The 15,943-nt window shown below is 46.3% G+C and overlaps 1 protein-coding gene across 1 annotated transcript in view; it reads right to left on the bottom strand.

Moving 5' to 3' along the window:
• Positions 1-15,512, bottom strand: part of CCDC138 (coiled-coil domain containing 138) — a 46,920-nt gene extending 31,408 nt beyond the window's left edge. The window contains exons 1-3 of the mRNA XM_083174018.1: positions 15,354-15,512; positions 9,321-9,376; positions 8,565-8,700 (exon numbers count right to left, since the gene is read on the bottom strand). Of these exons, the coding sequence (XP_083030144.1) occupies positions 8,565-8,683 (119 nt within the window). The 5' untranslated portion in view covers positions 8,684-8,700; positions 9,321-9,376; positions 15,354-15,512. The remainder of the gene's footprint in view (positions 1-8,564; positions 8,701-9,320; positions 9,377-15,353) is intronic.
• Between the last annotated feature and the right edge of the window lie 431 nt (positions 15,513-15,943).

Genomic DNA, 15,943 nt, shown 5'->3' with positions numbered 1-15,943 from the left:
ATACTCCAGCAGGACAATGCAGCATGTCATTGGCCCCAAGTTGTCCAGAATCGGTTCAAAGAGCATTCTGGAGAGTTCAGACAAATAGTGTAGCCACCACATTCACCCAACATGAACCCAACAGAGCAATTACGAGATGTGGCGGAGAGGTCTATTCTCACCCAAGATGCTACCCCTACACATAATAGAAAGCTGTGGGAAGGAATACTAATGGAATGGGTCAACATTATATATATATATATATATATATATATATATATATATATATATATATACAAAGATAGACAAGCGGCACCCGGAGGCTGTTTCAATAAATCAACGCAGTCAAAGCTGGATCAAACGTTTTCGAAGTTTAATCACTTCGTCATCAGGATACAAAGCAAGAGTAAACGTACATACCTATATCAGGAACACCACACCACGTGAAGTCATCCTGCCGGCCCCGGTCACGAATGACGCGCCCACTGATGACGCAATCATCCACCGCCCGTTGCCCGGACAACCATAAAACATAAAATCAAAAAACACCTATATACAAAGTGCATACAAGAAATATACATACAAAAGTCATCACCAGTACAGTGGTAATGAGTCATAATGATCTTCAATACAAGCAACAGCAAAAAAGGGGCTGGAGCGATCTAGAACATGGTCGCAGTTGCAGGGGTAGATGCAAACGTTTCAAGGGTGCTGAGTACAAATGTTCACTGTAAGCGAGAAAGCGCAAAAGTGTCAATACATGCAGGCATAAAGCAGGAGGACATAAAGCAGGAGATAATGGCAAAGTGCTAGAACACGCACCAATATAGTGTGGTGATCTGCACCGGTGGTGAAACATCTGTGTACACATCATAGAAAACAATGTAACCCCGCTGATTCGTTAAGCCCTCGGGGCGCAAGTGTGCCTAGGCTATGAATCCAACGCGCTTCTCTTTGAAGCAGCCTAAGTGATCGATCACCACCACGTTTGTTAGCAGGTTCGTGGTCAATGATAATGTATTTGAGCTGGCTCATGCTGTGACCGGCTGTCAAAAAGTGCCGAGCAACTGGTTGGTCACTATGACCACTAGCATATGCGGCACGCAGGGTCGATTTATGTCCTGCAATCCTCTCCCGCAATGTGCGGTCGGTTTTGCCGACATAGCCTTTCCCACAAGGGCACACTATAAGGTATATGATGTATTTCGTCAAACATGTAACCACATGTCGGATAGGGATGCGTTTACCAGTCAGAGGGTGCGCAAAGTCAGTACCGATCATGAGTGCTCTACACACTACACAATTGAGGCAGCGGTAGCAGCCTGGTCTTTTACTTAAGAAGTTACTCTGTACAGATTGTGAGGAGTCAAGACCACTGATGTCTGTCCTCATCACCCAGTCTCTGAGGTTTTTGCCCCGGCTGTAGCAGGGCATAAGTTTTTTAGTTCCTAGCTGCAAGTCAGGGTCAGTCTGAACAATAGGCCATAGACTGTTAGAAATGGTGCGAATGTCATCACTGGCAGTGTTAAAGTGATTAACCCAGGGGAACCGTGACTCCATATCCTTATTTCTGTTGGTAGGTTTAAGGGTCTCGTCCCGTTGACATCTGAGTGCTTTGTCTTTGGCCAACTGTAATTGTTTATCATCATAACCTCTCATGAGGAAGTCCTGGATCATTCTGTCAATGTGCGCTGTGGCAGTGGTTCTGTCAGAACAGACCCTAATGGCCCTCAAAAATTGGGAATAGGGTAAGGAGAATTTTAATTTAGGGGGATGGAAGCTAGAGGCATGCAACGTGGTGTTTCTGTCAGTAGGTTTGCGAAATAATTCGGTACAGATTTTATTGTCTCTGATGCTCACCTGAACATCGAGATAATTGACCGTGTCGACACTGATGTTGTGTGTAAATTGGACAGGATGTCCAGAGTTGTTGTGATCATTAATGAACTTTACAATACTCTCCTGTGGGCCAGACCACATAATGAACAGGTCATCTATGTATCTTACATAGAAGACCGCGTATTGTGCAAATAATGCATTGGACAACATCAGATCATCCTCAATCATATACATGTAGGCATTGGCGTACGATGGGGCCACATTCGACCCCATCGCACAGCCCGCTGCCTGCAGGTAATAGACACCATCAAACAGAAAAAAATTACATGTAAGTACAAGCTCCAGCAAATCAATAATCAAATCGACATCAGGACCAGTGTAAGCCACATTGTTAGTCACAAGTCTACGTACGGCGTCCAATCCCTCACGGTTGGGTATCACCGTATACAGACTGGAGATGTCCAAACTGCACAGTAACGATCCCTCAGGTATACATGGTATCGCATTGAGTTTATTGATGAAAGCCGTAGTGTCGAGTAAATGTCTCGGATGGCGTACGATGCACGGCTGTAGCATGGCATCAAGGTACGTGGATACCCGTTGGAATAGGCCGTTCCGGGCAGAAATTATGGGTCGGCCGGGGGGGTTAATCAACGATTTATGAATTTTAGGTAACGAATAGAGAATCGGAGTTACCGGATTCTCATTAATTAACGCTGTTTTCAAATTACTGGTAATAAACCCATCGTTGACCGCCCTGTTAAGCCTGTCCCGGAGTAGTTTGCTGAATTCAGCAGTAGGATCATGATCAAGCCTGTGATAGACCTCAGTAGCACTCAATTGTCTAAGCAATTCATTACGATAATCAGCAAGATTTTGCACTACTATAGCCCCGCCCTTATCGGCTGGTCTAATAGTTATGTCTGTGTACCCAGATAAATCTTTTAAAGCTTGTTTCTCCATTTTGCTTAAATTAGGGTGCTTACCACGTTGAGATGTCCCCGATCCCAGGGTCTCAGTCATTTTGTGATCCAACATGCGATTAAACGTCTTGATCGATGAACTGTTGGACATCGGTTCAAACCGGGAACGGGGCTGTAATTTCAGCAAAGAAGGGGGTAACGGGTCTTCAGGAGGGGTTGAAGGAGGAATGCGTGCTGCTGCTTTAGAACCTCTAAAATGTTCGTGCAATTTCAATTGTCTATGGAGTTTGTACTTCTCGATAGTCAGCTGCATGCTATTCGGTTGGACTGTAGGGACAAAAGACATGCCTCGTTGCAAAACTTTTAGTTCAGTGTCCGACAGAGGGTGGTTGGATAAGTTAAATATCAGGCCTTCACCTTCCTGTGTAGCGGTGGTCGTCCCGGTTGTCCTCGCCCTCGCCCTTTTGGCCCTTTCGCCCCCTCGGCGGGTCTTGTGTCTCTGCCGCCGCGTCCGCGGCGGGTACCGTCCCCTAAAGGGGTCACATGTGAAGAACCAGAAGCCTCAGCGATGCCCTCGGAGTCACTGTTAGTGACTACCTCCTGAGAGGAATCGGATTGCCATAGTTGTTTATAATTCCTCGGACGTCTGCGATAGCGATTGTGTTGTTGGTTGGAGCCACTGGCCCACTGATATACACGGTTGCACTCGTAATCAGAGTTCACCTTTGCCAATTTGTCCTTTTTAAATGCAATGAGTTCGTTCCGATAAGTGGCGATCTGAGTGTCCAGTTTACCTATCCAATTTTGAGAGGTATCGGCCTTAAATGTTGGTAGGTGTTGGGCCTCAAAGGTCTTGATTTTTTCTTTTGCGATGCCCAGCTCCCGTGCCGACTCCTCAATAACCAGAAGTAGTAAATCAAAACTACATTTGTTAAGAACGGCTATCCATCTCTTACAGAAAGCCGTATTGTATCGGCCAATCGTTGGGGAATTGTTGATACGAAAGCCGCGGGGGATGCGTTTATCCTTGTAGTACCCACTCAGGGTTATCCCGTGGTACAAGTAGTCAATCTCCTTTTGTTTTAGTCGGACCCAATCCTTGTAGAGATGATTGAGTGGTATCGGTACCGTCGCATCACATAGTAGTTGGTCAAATAATATCGCATCTGCCTCAGCCGCAGAAAAGTTAAGAAAGGTCCCCTGAGTCAGGAGAGATAAATTCTCCGCACAATCACCCACTTCAACATTGACAGTGCTTGTCATAACAAAAAAGCACAGTACTGGTGATGAAAAAGTCCCGTGTGGGGATGCGTCCTGGAAAGCAACAGTGGTTGATGGGTGCTATGGCCCAATATCCCCTATGCAGTGAAGCTAAGGAGTATCAATGCAAAGTATAGGTGGGGCAGCACATCCAAACACCAAACGATAGTGCTCCGGTGCCAAGCTGGTAGATACCGCGGTATCCAGTAATACAAAGATAGACAAGCGGCACCCGGAGGCTGTTTCAATAAATCAACGCAGTCAAAGCTGGATCAAACGTTTTCGAAGTTTAATCACTTCGTCATCAGGATACAAAGCAAGAGTAAACGTACATACCTATATCAGGAACACCACACCACGTGAAGTCATCCTGCCGGCCCCGGTCACGAATGACGCGCCCACTGATGACGCAATCATCCACCGCCCGTTGCCCGGACAACCATAAAACATAAAATCAAAAAACACCTATATACAAAGTGCATACAAGAAATATACATACAAAAGTCATCACCAGTACAGTGGTAATGAGTCATAATGATCTTCAATACAAGCAACAGCAAAAAAGGGGCTGGAGCGATCTAGAACATGGTCGCAGTTGCAGGGGTAGATGCAAACGTTTCAAGGGTGCTGAGTACAAATGTTCACTGTAAGCGAGAAAGCGCAAAAGTGTCAATACATGCAGGCATAAAGCAGGAGGACATAAAGCAGGAGATAATGGCAAAGTGCTAGAACACGCACCAATATAGTGTGGTGATCTGCACCGGTGGTGAAACATCTGTGTACACATCATAGAAAACAATGTAACCCCGCTGATTCGTTAAGCCCTCGGGGCGCAAGTGTGCCTAGGCTATGAATCCAACGCGCTTCTCTTTGAAGCAGCCTAAGTGATCGATCACCACCACGTTTGTTAGCAGGTTCGTGGTCAATGATAATGTATTTGAGCTGGCTCATGCTGTGACCGGCTGTCAAAAAGTGCCGAGCAACTGGTTGGTCACTATGACCACTAGCATATGCGGCACGCAGGGTCGATTTATGTCCTGCAATCCTCTCCCGCAATGTGCGGTCGGTTTTGCGCACCCTCTGACTGGTAAACGCATCCCTATCCGACATGTGGTTACATGTTTGACGAAATACATCATATACCTTATAGTGTGCCCTTGTGGGAAAGGCTATGTCGGCAAAACCGACCGCACATTGCGGGAGAGGATTGCAGGACATAAATCGACCCTGCGTGCCGCATATGCTAGTGGTCATAGTGACCAACCAGTTGCTCGGCACTTTTTGACAGCCGGTCACAGCATGAGCCAGCTCAAATACATTATCATTGACCACGAACCTGCTAACAAACGTGGTGGTGATCGATCACTTAGGCTGCTTCAAAGAGAAGCGCGTTGGATTCATAGCCTAGGCACACTTGCGCCCCGAGGGCTTAACGAATCAGCGGGGTTACATTGTTTTCTATGATGTGTACACAGATGTTTCACCACCGGTGCAGATCACCACACTATATTGGTGCGTGTTCTAGCACTTTGCCATTATCTCCTGCTTTATGTCCTCCTGCTTTATGCCTGCATGTATTGACACTTTTGCGCTTTCTCGCTTACAGTGAACATTTGTACTCAGCACCCTTGAAACGTTTGCATCTACCCCTGCAACTGCGACCATGTTCTAGATCGCTCCAGCCCCTTTTTTGCTGTTGCTTGTATTGAAGATCATTATGACTCATTACCACTGTACTGGTGATGACTTTTGTATGTATATTTCTTGTATGCACTTTGTATATAGGTGTTTTTTGATTTTATGTTTTATGGTTGTCCGGGCAACGGGCGGTGGATGATTGCGTCATCAGTGGGCGCGTCATTCGTGACCGGGGCCGGCAGGATGACTTCACGTGGTGTGGTGTTCCTGATATAGGTATGTACGTTTACTCTTGCTTTGTATCCTGATGACGAAGTGATTAAACTTCGAAAACGTTTGATCCAGCTTTGACTGCGTTGATTTATTGAAACAGCCTCCGGGTGCCGCTTGTCTATCTTTGTATTACTGGATACCGCGGTATCTACCAGCTTGGCACCGGAGCACTATCGTTTGGTGTTTGGAAGTGCTGCCCCACCTATACTTTATATATATATATATATATATATATAATCTTCCTAACATGTTCAAATCTAAAAATGAGAAAACCGTAATAAAAAGTCTGTTGTAGATGACACTAGGCAGCCACCTCCTGGGTCTTTTGGAAGAGCTGTCAAGCTTAAAACAAGACAAGGATAAAGTTCAAGTAATGCTAATTGCACAACCAAACACGAGCAATGGCAGGTACCTCAGCTAGTATATGATATTTTCTTTTATTCCTAGTGAGTTGTAGTACAACTTTTTCTGAAATTCATTTAGTGCTCAATAGCTTTTTACCATTCTATATGAGTGGACGGAAGCAGTATGAAATCCAGGCGGTCGGGATCCCGGCATTCAAAATCCCGACCGCCGAAATCCCGACAAGGGGGGGGACGTGGAACGCCCCCCCTTGCGGGCTCGCTGCGCTCGCCACGCAGCGGGCCCGGTGCCTCGCTACACTCGGCACACTAATTTATTCTCCCTCCAAGGGTGTCGTGGACACCCCAGGAGGGAGAAAGTGTCGGGATTTCGGCGTCGGGATTCTGAACGCCGGGATCCCGACCGCCGGGATTTTAACTGCATCCCGAGTGGACTGATTACTGTATTTGAGATAACTGACGATTTAACATTAAGAGGTTTATTGGCACCACTTAATATAGAGTATAGACATTTCATCTACATTAAGTACACATAGGGCCTGATTCAGAGTAACTCGCTAAGCAGCGTTCTAAACGAAGCCCTGCCAAACTACCACCCCCCCCCCCCCCTGCCACCAGCTCTGCCCACATCCCCTCGGAAACACGCGAGCGGATGGGTCCGAGAACTTATCCCTTCACATGCCACCGAAGGTGAGAGAAATCATTCGATGGTTGCCTAATTCGGCCCTTTCCGATCCAAGATAAATCACCCCTATAATGTTTTCTTTGTATAGAAGATTTCATGTGGATTGTTCTGTAACGACTCAGAGAACTCTCATTTAAGAAATAAAATAAACAGAAATGGTATAAATGTAACCACAATAATATCTTATTATATTGCTTTTTGGGATAGTATCGCCTGTGATCTACAGAAGCATCCTCATACATCTAGCCTCAATCGGCCACGAAACGCGAGATGATTCGCTTGAGTTAACTGCCAGGTCCCGTGCAACATTGGGCATCTTTTTCTGCTAAAACCGGTGATTAATTTGATATATGACATTTTCAATTTTGTATATGGTGTGTGGCCGAGTCTGTATACAAAGCAGAACAAAACTTATATTGGAAAAAAAGTGGCTATATGGATAAATGTCATATTAATCAGCAGTCTCCTTGTGTATCCTAGTCGCATTGCATTGCAACTAAGACACATTTCTGCCAAATACATGAGGCAAAGACAAAAAAAAAAAAAAGATACCTGATGCTAGAAGATTCTTACGCAATCTGGCATACCCAGAGAGGCTGTTTGGTGTGACTGCAGCAAAGTTGTATTAAGACATACAGATGTGTACATCTAGCCTCTACGCACATTAAACAGCTCTACTAGTCATGCCATGGCTTGGTAGTCAAGAGTGTGTTTTTGTGCCACTTTTTCCATTAAAATGCAACTTATTCCCAAACTGATGCCGGTAGGATGCACAAGCAGACCTTGCTGATTAAAATAATATGCAGAATGCATTTTTCTGTGTGAGAATGTGGCTGTATGTTCATACAAATTGCTACTCTACTTTAGAAACACTTGGTACTTATGTAGTATCTGGGCGTCCGATTTAGAAATCGGGTCGGATCGGTAGCATCGCATGCGACCAAATCGTATGCGATGCGATGGTCCCGATTTTTCCATAGGATTCAATGTTAAAATGGTCTGAGTCCATTTTAACATAGAATTCAATGGGAAAAAGGGGTCCTTTTCCTTTCCCCACTATCCAAGTGGGCATGGAGTTGGATATAAACCTGTGGCGAGTGTAGCGAGCCACCGAGCCCGAAGCGTGGCGAGCACACAGGACACAGAATACTTTTTAAGAAATCTGCGTTCGCTCGCCACGCTTCGGGCTCGGTGGCTCGCTGCGCTCGCCACGCTTTATAAAGTCAACTCTATGCCCACTTGGATAGTGGGGAAATGAACAGGACCTTGTTAACATTGAAACCTATACAAAATCGCATCAAATCGCATGCGATATAGGATGCGATTCAATGCGATTTTGCCGAAAATCGCGTCGAATCGCATCTGATTGTATGCCTTAAGGTAAGGCATACAATCAGAAAATCGGCAGCCCAGATACTACATAAGTACCAAACACTGTAACAGAACATTTTGTATTTAGATGAAGATAAAAAAAAGACGCCCAACACTAATGGCGTTGCATGGAGGACAGCATGTTGAATACCCCTGGTATAAAACACTGCAGCAGATGAGCCATACAAAGTATATATTAGCATATTTTTCAGTATAAAGTGTTATTTTGCTTACCAATTAGTGTTTTGTATCATCCTCAACAACTCCTTGAGTGCTTTATTATAATGTTTTCTATTGCTAAGAGTTGCAGCTGAAGGAGAGTCTGGTGACAAAGGCATCCTGCAGTCTGCCATCAAACTATCCAGTTGTCCTATGAAAACATATGAATGATGACATTATTTGAAGTATATCTTTTGAACAAACAAACCAACCTCCATATACGGTAGTGTACCATGCTCCTGTCGGCCTAATATTTGCATCTAATTTTCATTACTGTCAATCTAGATACTGACGACTATCTTTAGGCGTCTAACTAGATGGGTTTAACTAAGCATGGTCAATCTAGACACTGTTGATCCGCTATATCATAACCGACTAGTCTACTATGAACAGTAGTTCTATAGCAGTGGCACTTAGCCTCCCATTACGTGGATGCAGCCATACTGGAGAGCAGTTATCTTGGAGACCACAGAAAAATACAGCAATTCAGAAATGAGCTCAAATGTAAAGCTGTGACAGAAGTATAATCCAAGACTTTCTGAAAGTCACATGAGATAGGATGTTACTTATTGCTCGTTCTTTTTTTGGGGACTATCTCAAAATTAAATTCCTCTAACCATATTTATATAAATAACCCACACAAGATACCTTTGTTTGAGTGCTATGTTTTATATAGATAGAATCTCCTTTCCCAAGAAGCAAGAGTTGTGAAAAAGTAATGTAACTGATGACAAACAGCGTTTCCTTCACAAAGCAATGATTGCAGCTTACCTATGTATTCAGGTGAATGTCCCACTTTTCTGGCTGCCACTAAAAGTTTCTTAGGTCTAAGAAAACCAGAACAATGTTAGACAATTTTACTAGTCAATCCATCAGGCAAAATGCAATAGTATACCTCCCAACATGACCCTCTCCAGGAGGGACACAATGCTCTGTTCCTGGACTTCCTTGTTAATGTATGATTGCCATCACCTGCTTTGAACAGGTAAATTGGTAAGCAAGGTGTTTTAACACAGGTGATATAAATAACACATTAATAAGCCAGTCCAGGAACACAGCATTCTGTCCCTCCTGGAGAGGGTCATGTTGAGAGGTATGCAATAGTATTGAGGCGTTTATAGGTTGTGACCTAGTAAGCAGATTTTGGATCAGTCTAGTTACACAAAACAACAGTATGGAAAATCCAATATATTTTGGAATGGGATGTCTTTATACTTAATGATTCACAAACTGAAGAAGGTTGCTTGCTATACGTCCTAAAAACCTGCAATACCTTAGGAAGGAGTAAACTATATATTACTTATGGTTGCCCACCTGACCCTCTCATTCAGGGAGAAAATGGTCTGTTCCCAGAGGCGTAGCTACGGTGGAGCCGGTGGAGCACATGCTCCGGGCGCAGACATGTCAACTGGCGCCGGAGCTCTGCCACCGGCTCCCCCTGCCCTGCCTGCCCGCTCCCCAGGGCAGCCGCCAGGCACCCTATACCACCCAGTGTGTCAGTCTGACACTACAGAGCGGCCGCTCCACAGTGCAGGGAGGAGCTCTCTCTAGCCTCTCCATCCCCACAGCTGTGTCTGTGTGCTCGGCAGCGCTGCTGTCTGCTGCCGCTGTACTTAAGGTAAGCTATCCCACTCAGGGCAGCAGCGATGGCAACCTGAAGTCCCGTCCCTCCCCTCCGTCCGAGCAGAGCATACACATACAGCTCCCTCCCCTCCGTCCGAGCAGAGCATACACATACAGCTCCCTCTGTCCGAGCAGAGCATACAGGGCAGACCCTGACAGCCTGAAACTACGGAGCCCGTCCACAGTCCTCACAAGCAGCCAAACACTAGTACTGTGACTTACTAGTGCTACTTTCTGTTCCTTGCAAAAGGCTAGGAACTATTGCACTGCACTCAAATTATGGAGTCCTCCCTACTGTCATCATGCTGCTGCTACACAGAGCAAGCTGCATGTGTCTGGAGCACTTTAACTGTTTGCATCCCTTGTAACAGTAAGTGCTTATAAATGGTTTTGTTAAAAGTGTGTGCCTCCAAGTGTGTAACAGCTAATTATTGTGTGTTTCCAACACCAGCATTAGATGGTTTAGGTGCTACATACAGTATGTTGTTGGTGACTGAGTACTGGTGTTATTATTTATTATAGTGTACCTGTATTATGCTCCCACACCTGCGCCCACCCCACATCTGCCCCGCTGATAACTGCAGTAACTCTGCACCCACCACTCCCCCACCCACGCCACCAATCATGGGCATCATGTGTGGCCTTATGTGTAATGGGCATTACGGCATGTGTCTTTATGTGTAATGGGCATTACGGTGCGGGGTATAATGTTAGGCTGTGCCCCCTTTTTGCCACGCAAGGGTCCCACCTACTACAAATCAGGGGGGGGGGCGCGAAACATGCCCTTGCTCCGGGCACCGTGGAACCTAGCTACACCACTGTCTGTTCCTGGGCTTCCCTGGTAATGTATGATTACCATCACCTGTGGTGAAACACCTTTCTTATCAATTACCTAGCTCCCCACAGGTGATGGCAATCATACATTACCAGGGAAGTCCAGGAACAGAGCATTTTCTCCCTGAAGGAGAGGGTCAGGTAGGCAACCCTGCTGTATAGAGACTAATGGGGCCAATACATCTGTTATTTCTCGGAGCAATTCCCAAATCCCAATACCGTCCCAGCAGGATTGTAGAATCAGGATTTTTTTAAAATGCTAATAAACCCCAATCCCTAGTGTTCGTCAGATCTGGTCGGTGGGACAGCACTGCCGTTGGGTGAGGGGAACAGATGATCACCACCACTGGTGTATGGGCCTCCATGAAGTGTAGATAAAACCAACCTGTCATCTTTTTTTTTTTATATATAGGTTTTAACATGGCAGTTAAAACCTGTTTGGCTGGTGCTTTATTTCATCTTTATCACTTGCCATGGCTTAATATTAGTACATCTCCTTCTTAAACAGGGGATAGGGTCATTTGGTCTACAGCATGATGGTCGACAGTCATTAGGTCAACACCATTAGGTCGATATGGGTCTAGGTCGACATGGGAAAAGGTCGACATGCCCTACCATCCACTAGGGCAGGCATTCCCAACCACGGTCCTCAAGGCACACCAACAGTGCAGGTTTTAGTGATATCCAGGCTTCAGCACAGATGGTTTAATCAGAATCCCTCAGATACTAATTAAGTCACCTGTGCTCAAGCCTGGATATCTACAAATCCTGCACTGTTGGTGTGCCTTGAGGACCAGGGTTGGGAATGCCTGCACTAGGGCGTGGTGGAAGAATAAAATAGTGTGCCCGACACATAGTGAGCGGATGCGGTGCACTTTAAACAGTGTCCATGTCGACTGTGTTGACATTCAGGTAAAAAAACTGTGAAAAACCCCATGTCGACCTAGACATTGTCGAACTAATGACCTGTCGAACTAATGACCTGTCGAACTAGCGACCTGTCGCCTTTTCCCATGTCGACCTAATGGTGTCAACCTAATGACTGTCGACCATCATGCTGGAGACCAAATGATCCCAACCCCTTAAACTGCTATAAGTGGATATGACTTGCAGTGACCAATAACACTCATATCATAAAGTATCCAGAAAAATAATGTAAACTTAACTCGGGTAAACTTAGGGGTTTGGCATATTATGATGACAGATCATAAAGTCAACAGTAGGGTGGCCAATCCCAGGATTAGTCCCCCGAAACGCCGGGATTTCAAAATTAGATTCCAAACTCAAGAGCAGTCTAATGCTGGGCAGCGTCTGATCAGGCGTTCAGATGCGACATGGCTTCTCCCATCCCCGGCAGTGCGGCTCTGTGCAGCTTGACGAGGTCAGAGGTCACGCTGCGCACAGACGCACAGCCTGCCTCATCCTGGGCACGCTGACCTCCCTTCTCTATCAGCCCATCCACCCACCCTGGCTCCATTGCCCACCTGCCCGGCTTCACCGCCCACCCTCCTGGCTCATGTAAGTAAATATGCAGGGCGGCTGAGGCAGGGTTTTTTATTAGGGAAGTCAATCCCGGGATCGGGCATTTTTTAATCCCAAATCCCTATTCATCAGTGAACATTGACACTGATGAAAGCTAACTGTTTATAATAAAATATTGATTAAATATTATAAAAAGTTGTACATTTTAATTTATTGCCAGTTACTGATAATTAAGTAATTTACCGGTACTTTAGATCCACTGATACTATTATACAAATGTTCTCCTAGCGGCCAATCAGGAGCCGAGAAAGTCGGCTCCTGATTGGCCAGAATTCATTCTGAGTAGAGACGCCTAGGATGAAGGATCTCTGCGTCTCTAGTGTACAGCGGAGCGGGTACCAGCAGCCGGGAGCAGCGCGACTTGAAATGAAGATGCCGGGGTGGACGCCAGAGGACAGGTGAGTAGGATTTCCTTCCCCAGGTAACCCTTTGGATTACTATGGATCCAGGACCCCGGACTCTTCAGCCCTGCAGCCCCGGACCAGCCCCGGAACCAAGCCACCGGAACGGACCCTGGGACCTACCTACGGGATCAAGATAGGTAAGTATCAGTGTGTTTGTGTAATGTATGTATTAAACTTTTATTTTTCTGGCTTGTCAGTGTGTTTATTTAACTATTTTTTTTACTGTGGAACTACAAGACCCAGTGGGCCCTTTAATGCCCCGCAGGCTGGGACTTGTGGTTCTCCAAGTCCCAGATTGCGGGGGAGGCTTGCTGGGACTCATAGTTTCACAGTTTAAAACAATAGTTTTTTCATCTATTTTTTTATCAAAGATAAGCTCGATGCCCACCGCCCAGGAGCATCGAGGACAGCACCAGGCTTCAGCCTGGTCAGGTAAGTCCTGGAGGGGGGGCCTTAATTGGGGGGGTCCCCACTCCCCCAGGACCCCTGGCCAGGCTGACTGGTCGGTAGGGTTAATGCTTTGGCCGCGGGACCTTATATAATAAGTGTCCCCCGGCTGTGGCATTACCCTGCTGGCTGGTTGTGCCTGGGGTTGGTTCTTAAAATACAGGGGGGCCCCTAGTCATTTTGTCCCCGTATTTTGGGAACCAGCCCCGGCCCTTGAGCCTGGGGCTGGTCTTAAAAAAATCAGCGAAGCCCTATTTGTCGGGTTTCCTGATTTTTTAATATCAGCCCCGGCTCTTTCAGCCTGGTGCTGGTTATGGCAGTGGGGGGGACCCCACGCCAATTTAATTTTTTTACTAAATACCGTTTCAGTGGCATTCCCACTGCCTTAAAAACGGTATTTAAATGTGTAGGACTCTGCTTTTAAAACGGGTTGAAATACCGGTTAACTTTAACTGGCGCTTTCCCACTGCAGCCTTAAAAGGTAAATTGTGGGGAAAAAATGGCAATATACCGTTTAAGAGCTGCAGTGGGAAAGGGGCATTAGTAACCCATTGCTAACTTATGTGTGTAAACCCATTTTGAAATTAGTACGTATGTATTGTTCTATTTTGTATATTATATACTAAAGAGCTATTGTGGGAAACGCTAAAATTCTATTCGATCAGAATTGAGCGCTGAAGACCAACATAAACATTATATGTAAACATACTTTTAGTTTAGTATGTTAACTCTTATGAGTAGGGTCCTCCTGCCTCACGTACTCACCCTACCTCTTTACCTCACCTGTGCTCCTGTCCTGTTCTTCCCTTCCTCTACTTCATCTTCAGTCTCCTCGACAATTTCGACACCTACTTCTGAACTGATGCCGATTTTAGTTCCATCAGCTATACCCCTATTTATGCTGTATTTTATCAACACACCCTGTACGTTACCTTGTAATTCGTTTTTTGTTTGCTATGTACGGCGCTGCGGACACTTTGTGGCGCCTTATAAATAAATGTACTACTACATACCTCCCAACTTTTGAAGTTGGGAGGTCGGGACGTTCGCGTGGCGAAGCTGCGCGCGCTCCCGAAAAGGGGGCGCGGCCTTGGAAAAAGGGGCGTGGCCTCACGGGTGACGCAAACTCCGACCACGCCCCCATTTTCGCTGCTCTTCGGCGCTGAATAGACGATGTGCGCATGCGCACAGCGTCTATTCTTGCCAAGCTGGGGGGCTCCCAACTGTCCCCCCCACCGCGGGACAATGGCGGCCCCGGGCGGGACGCGGGAACGTCCTCGAATACCGTTCCCACGGTAAGCGTGACAGTTGGGAGGTATGCTACTATATGGTCAAAGTTAGTTCTTGGCATATACCAGGCCTGGACAATCTGTGGTACTGCAGCTGTAGTGAAACTACACATTTCAGAATGCACGGTCTCAGATTTGCTATAAGGGCATCCTAAATCTATTGCAGGGCATGCTGGGACTTGTAGTTTCACAACAGTTGGAGAGCCACAGGTCGGGCAGGCCTGACACAGACCATACAGGTGAATGCCTAGAGTGTCATTGAATGGGGAAGTGTTGCAGGCAGGACGGCCTATGATCTATGGTTAGGGGAACTAATTAAAATGTTGCCTAGGGCACATTTGTTAGGGCTGACACTTATATGGTATTATTATTATTTTATAATCCATACCGTGTAAATGAATGAATAAAGCCCCAATGTATTTCCCTTGTTCAGTTGCTAGATTCACAACTGGCAGATATACAGTACAGCAGCCAGTATGCAGGGCGCTGTGTGCAGACAGTACAGCAGCATGCACACATCGGGCAGCGGGTGAGCTGCAGCACCAGGGAAATTATGTCACCCACCGGCGGCACACCCAGCTAGCCCGGGCCCAATGTCCACCCGCTATGTCACCAACAGGCCACATACAGCACCGCTGCCGGGTCTGGGTCACTGTCACACCAACCTGCACCGTTCACATGACGTCACTCAGTCAACCGATAGCGGCGGAAACCGTTTCACAGCTCCGCCCTGACGCCCGGGTCTCCCTAGGCAACAAACGTTCCCGATCTACAGCCGTACAGCCCCGGCGTGCTCACACTGCGTGCGCGCTCCCGCCAGCCAGGCGTGTTCTCGCGGCGACAGAATTAGTCGTATATTTTCTATGATGATAGTTTAGTGCAGGCATGTCCAACGTTGGCCCTCCAGATGTTTTGAAACTACACATCCCAGCATGCTTTGCCACAGTGTTGCTATTAGAGAATGCTAAAACTATTGCAAAGCATGCTGGGATGTGTAGTTTCAAAACATCTGGAGGGCCAACGTTGGACATGCCTGGTTTAGTGTTTCTCCTGATGGTGGTTACACATATCACTGTTTTTAGAATAACTGCTGCACTGCACAAAGGAAAGAGTCTGCCAGTCATATAGCCAATCATATGCTGGCCTTCATTATTTATGTTAGGACTAGAAGATTGGTAGCTCACTAACTGGTGGTTGTGGATCTCAAAATTGTTCATGATGTCCATTAGGGACTATGTAAAAACCGGACCGGACT

The sequence above is a fragment of the Crinia signifera genome, chromosome 2 (assembly GCF_055691185.1).
Source record: "Crinia signifera chromosome 2, ASM5569118v1, whole genome shotgun sequence".
Taxonomy (NCBI): Eukaryota; Metazoa; Chordata; class Amphibia; order Anura; family Myobatrachidae; genus Crinia; species Crinia signifera.
The sequence above is the reverse complement of the archived record's forward strand: the minus strand, read 5'-3'. Positions and strand labels throughout refer to the sequence as shown.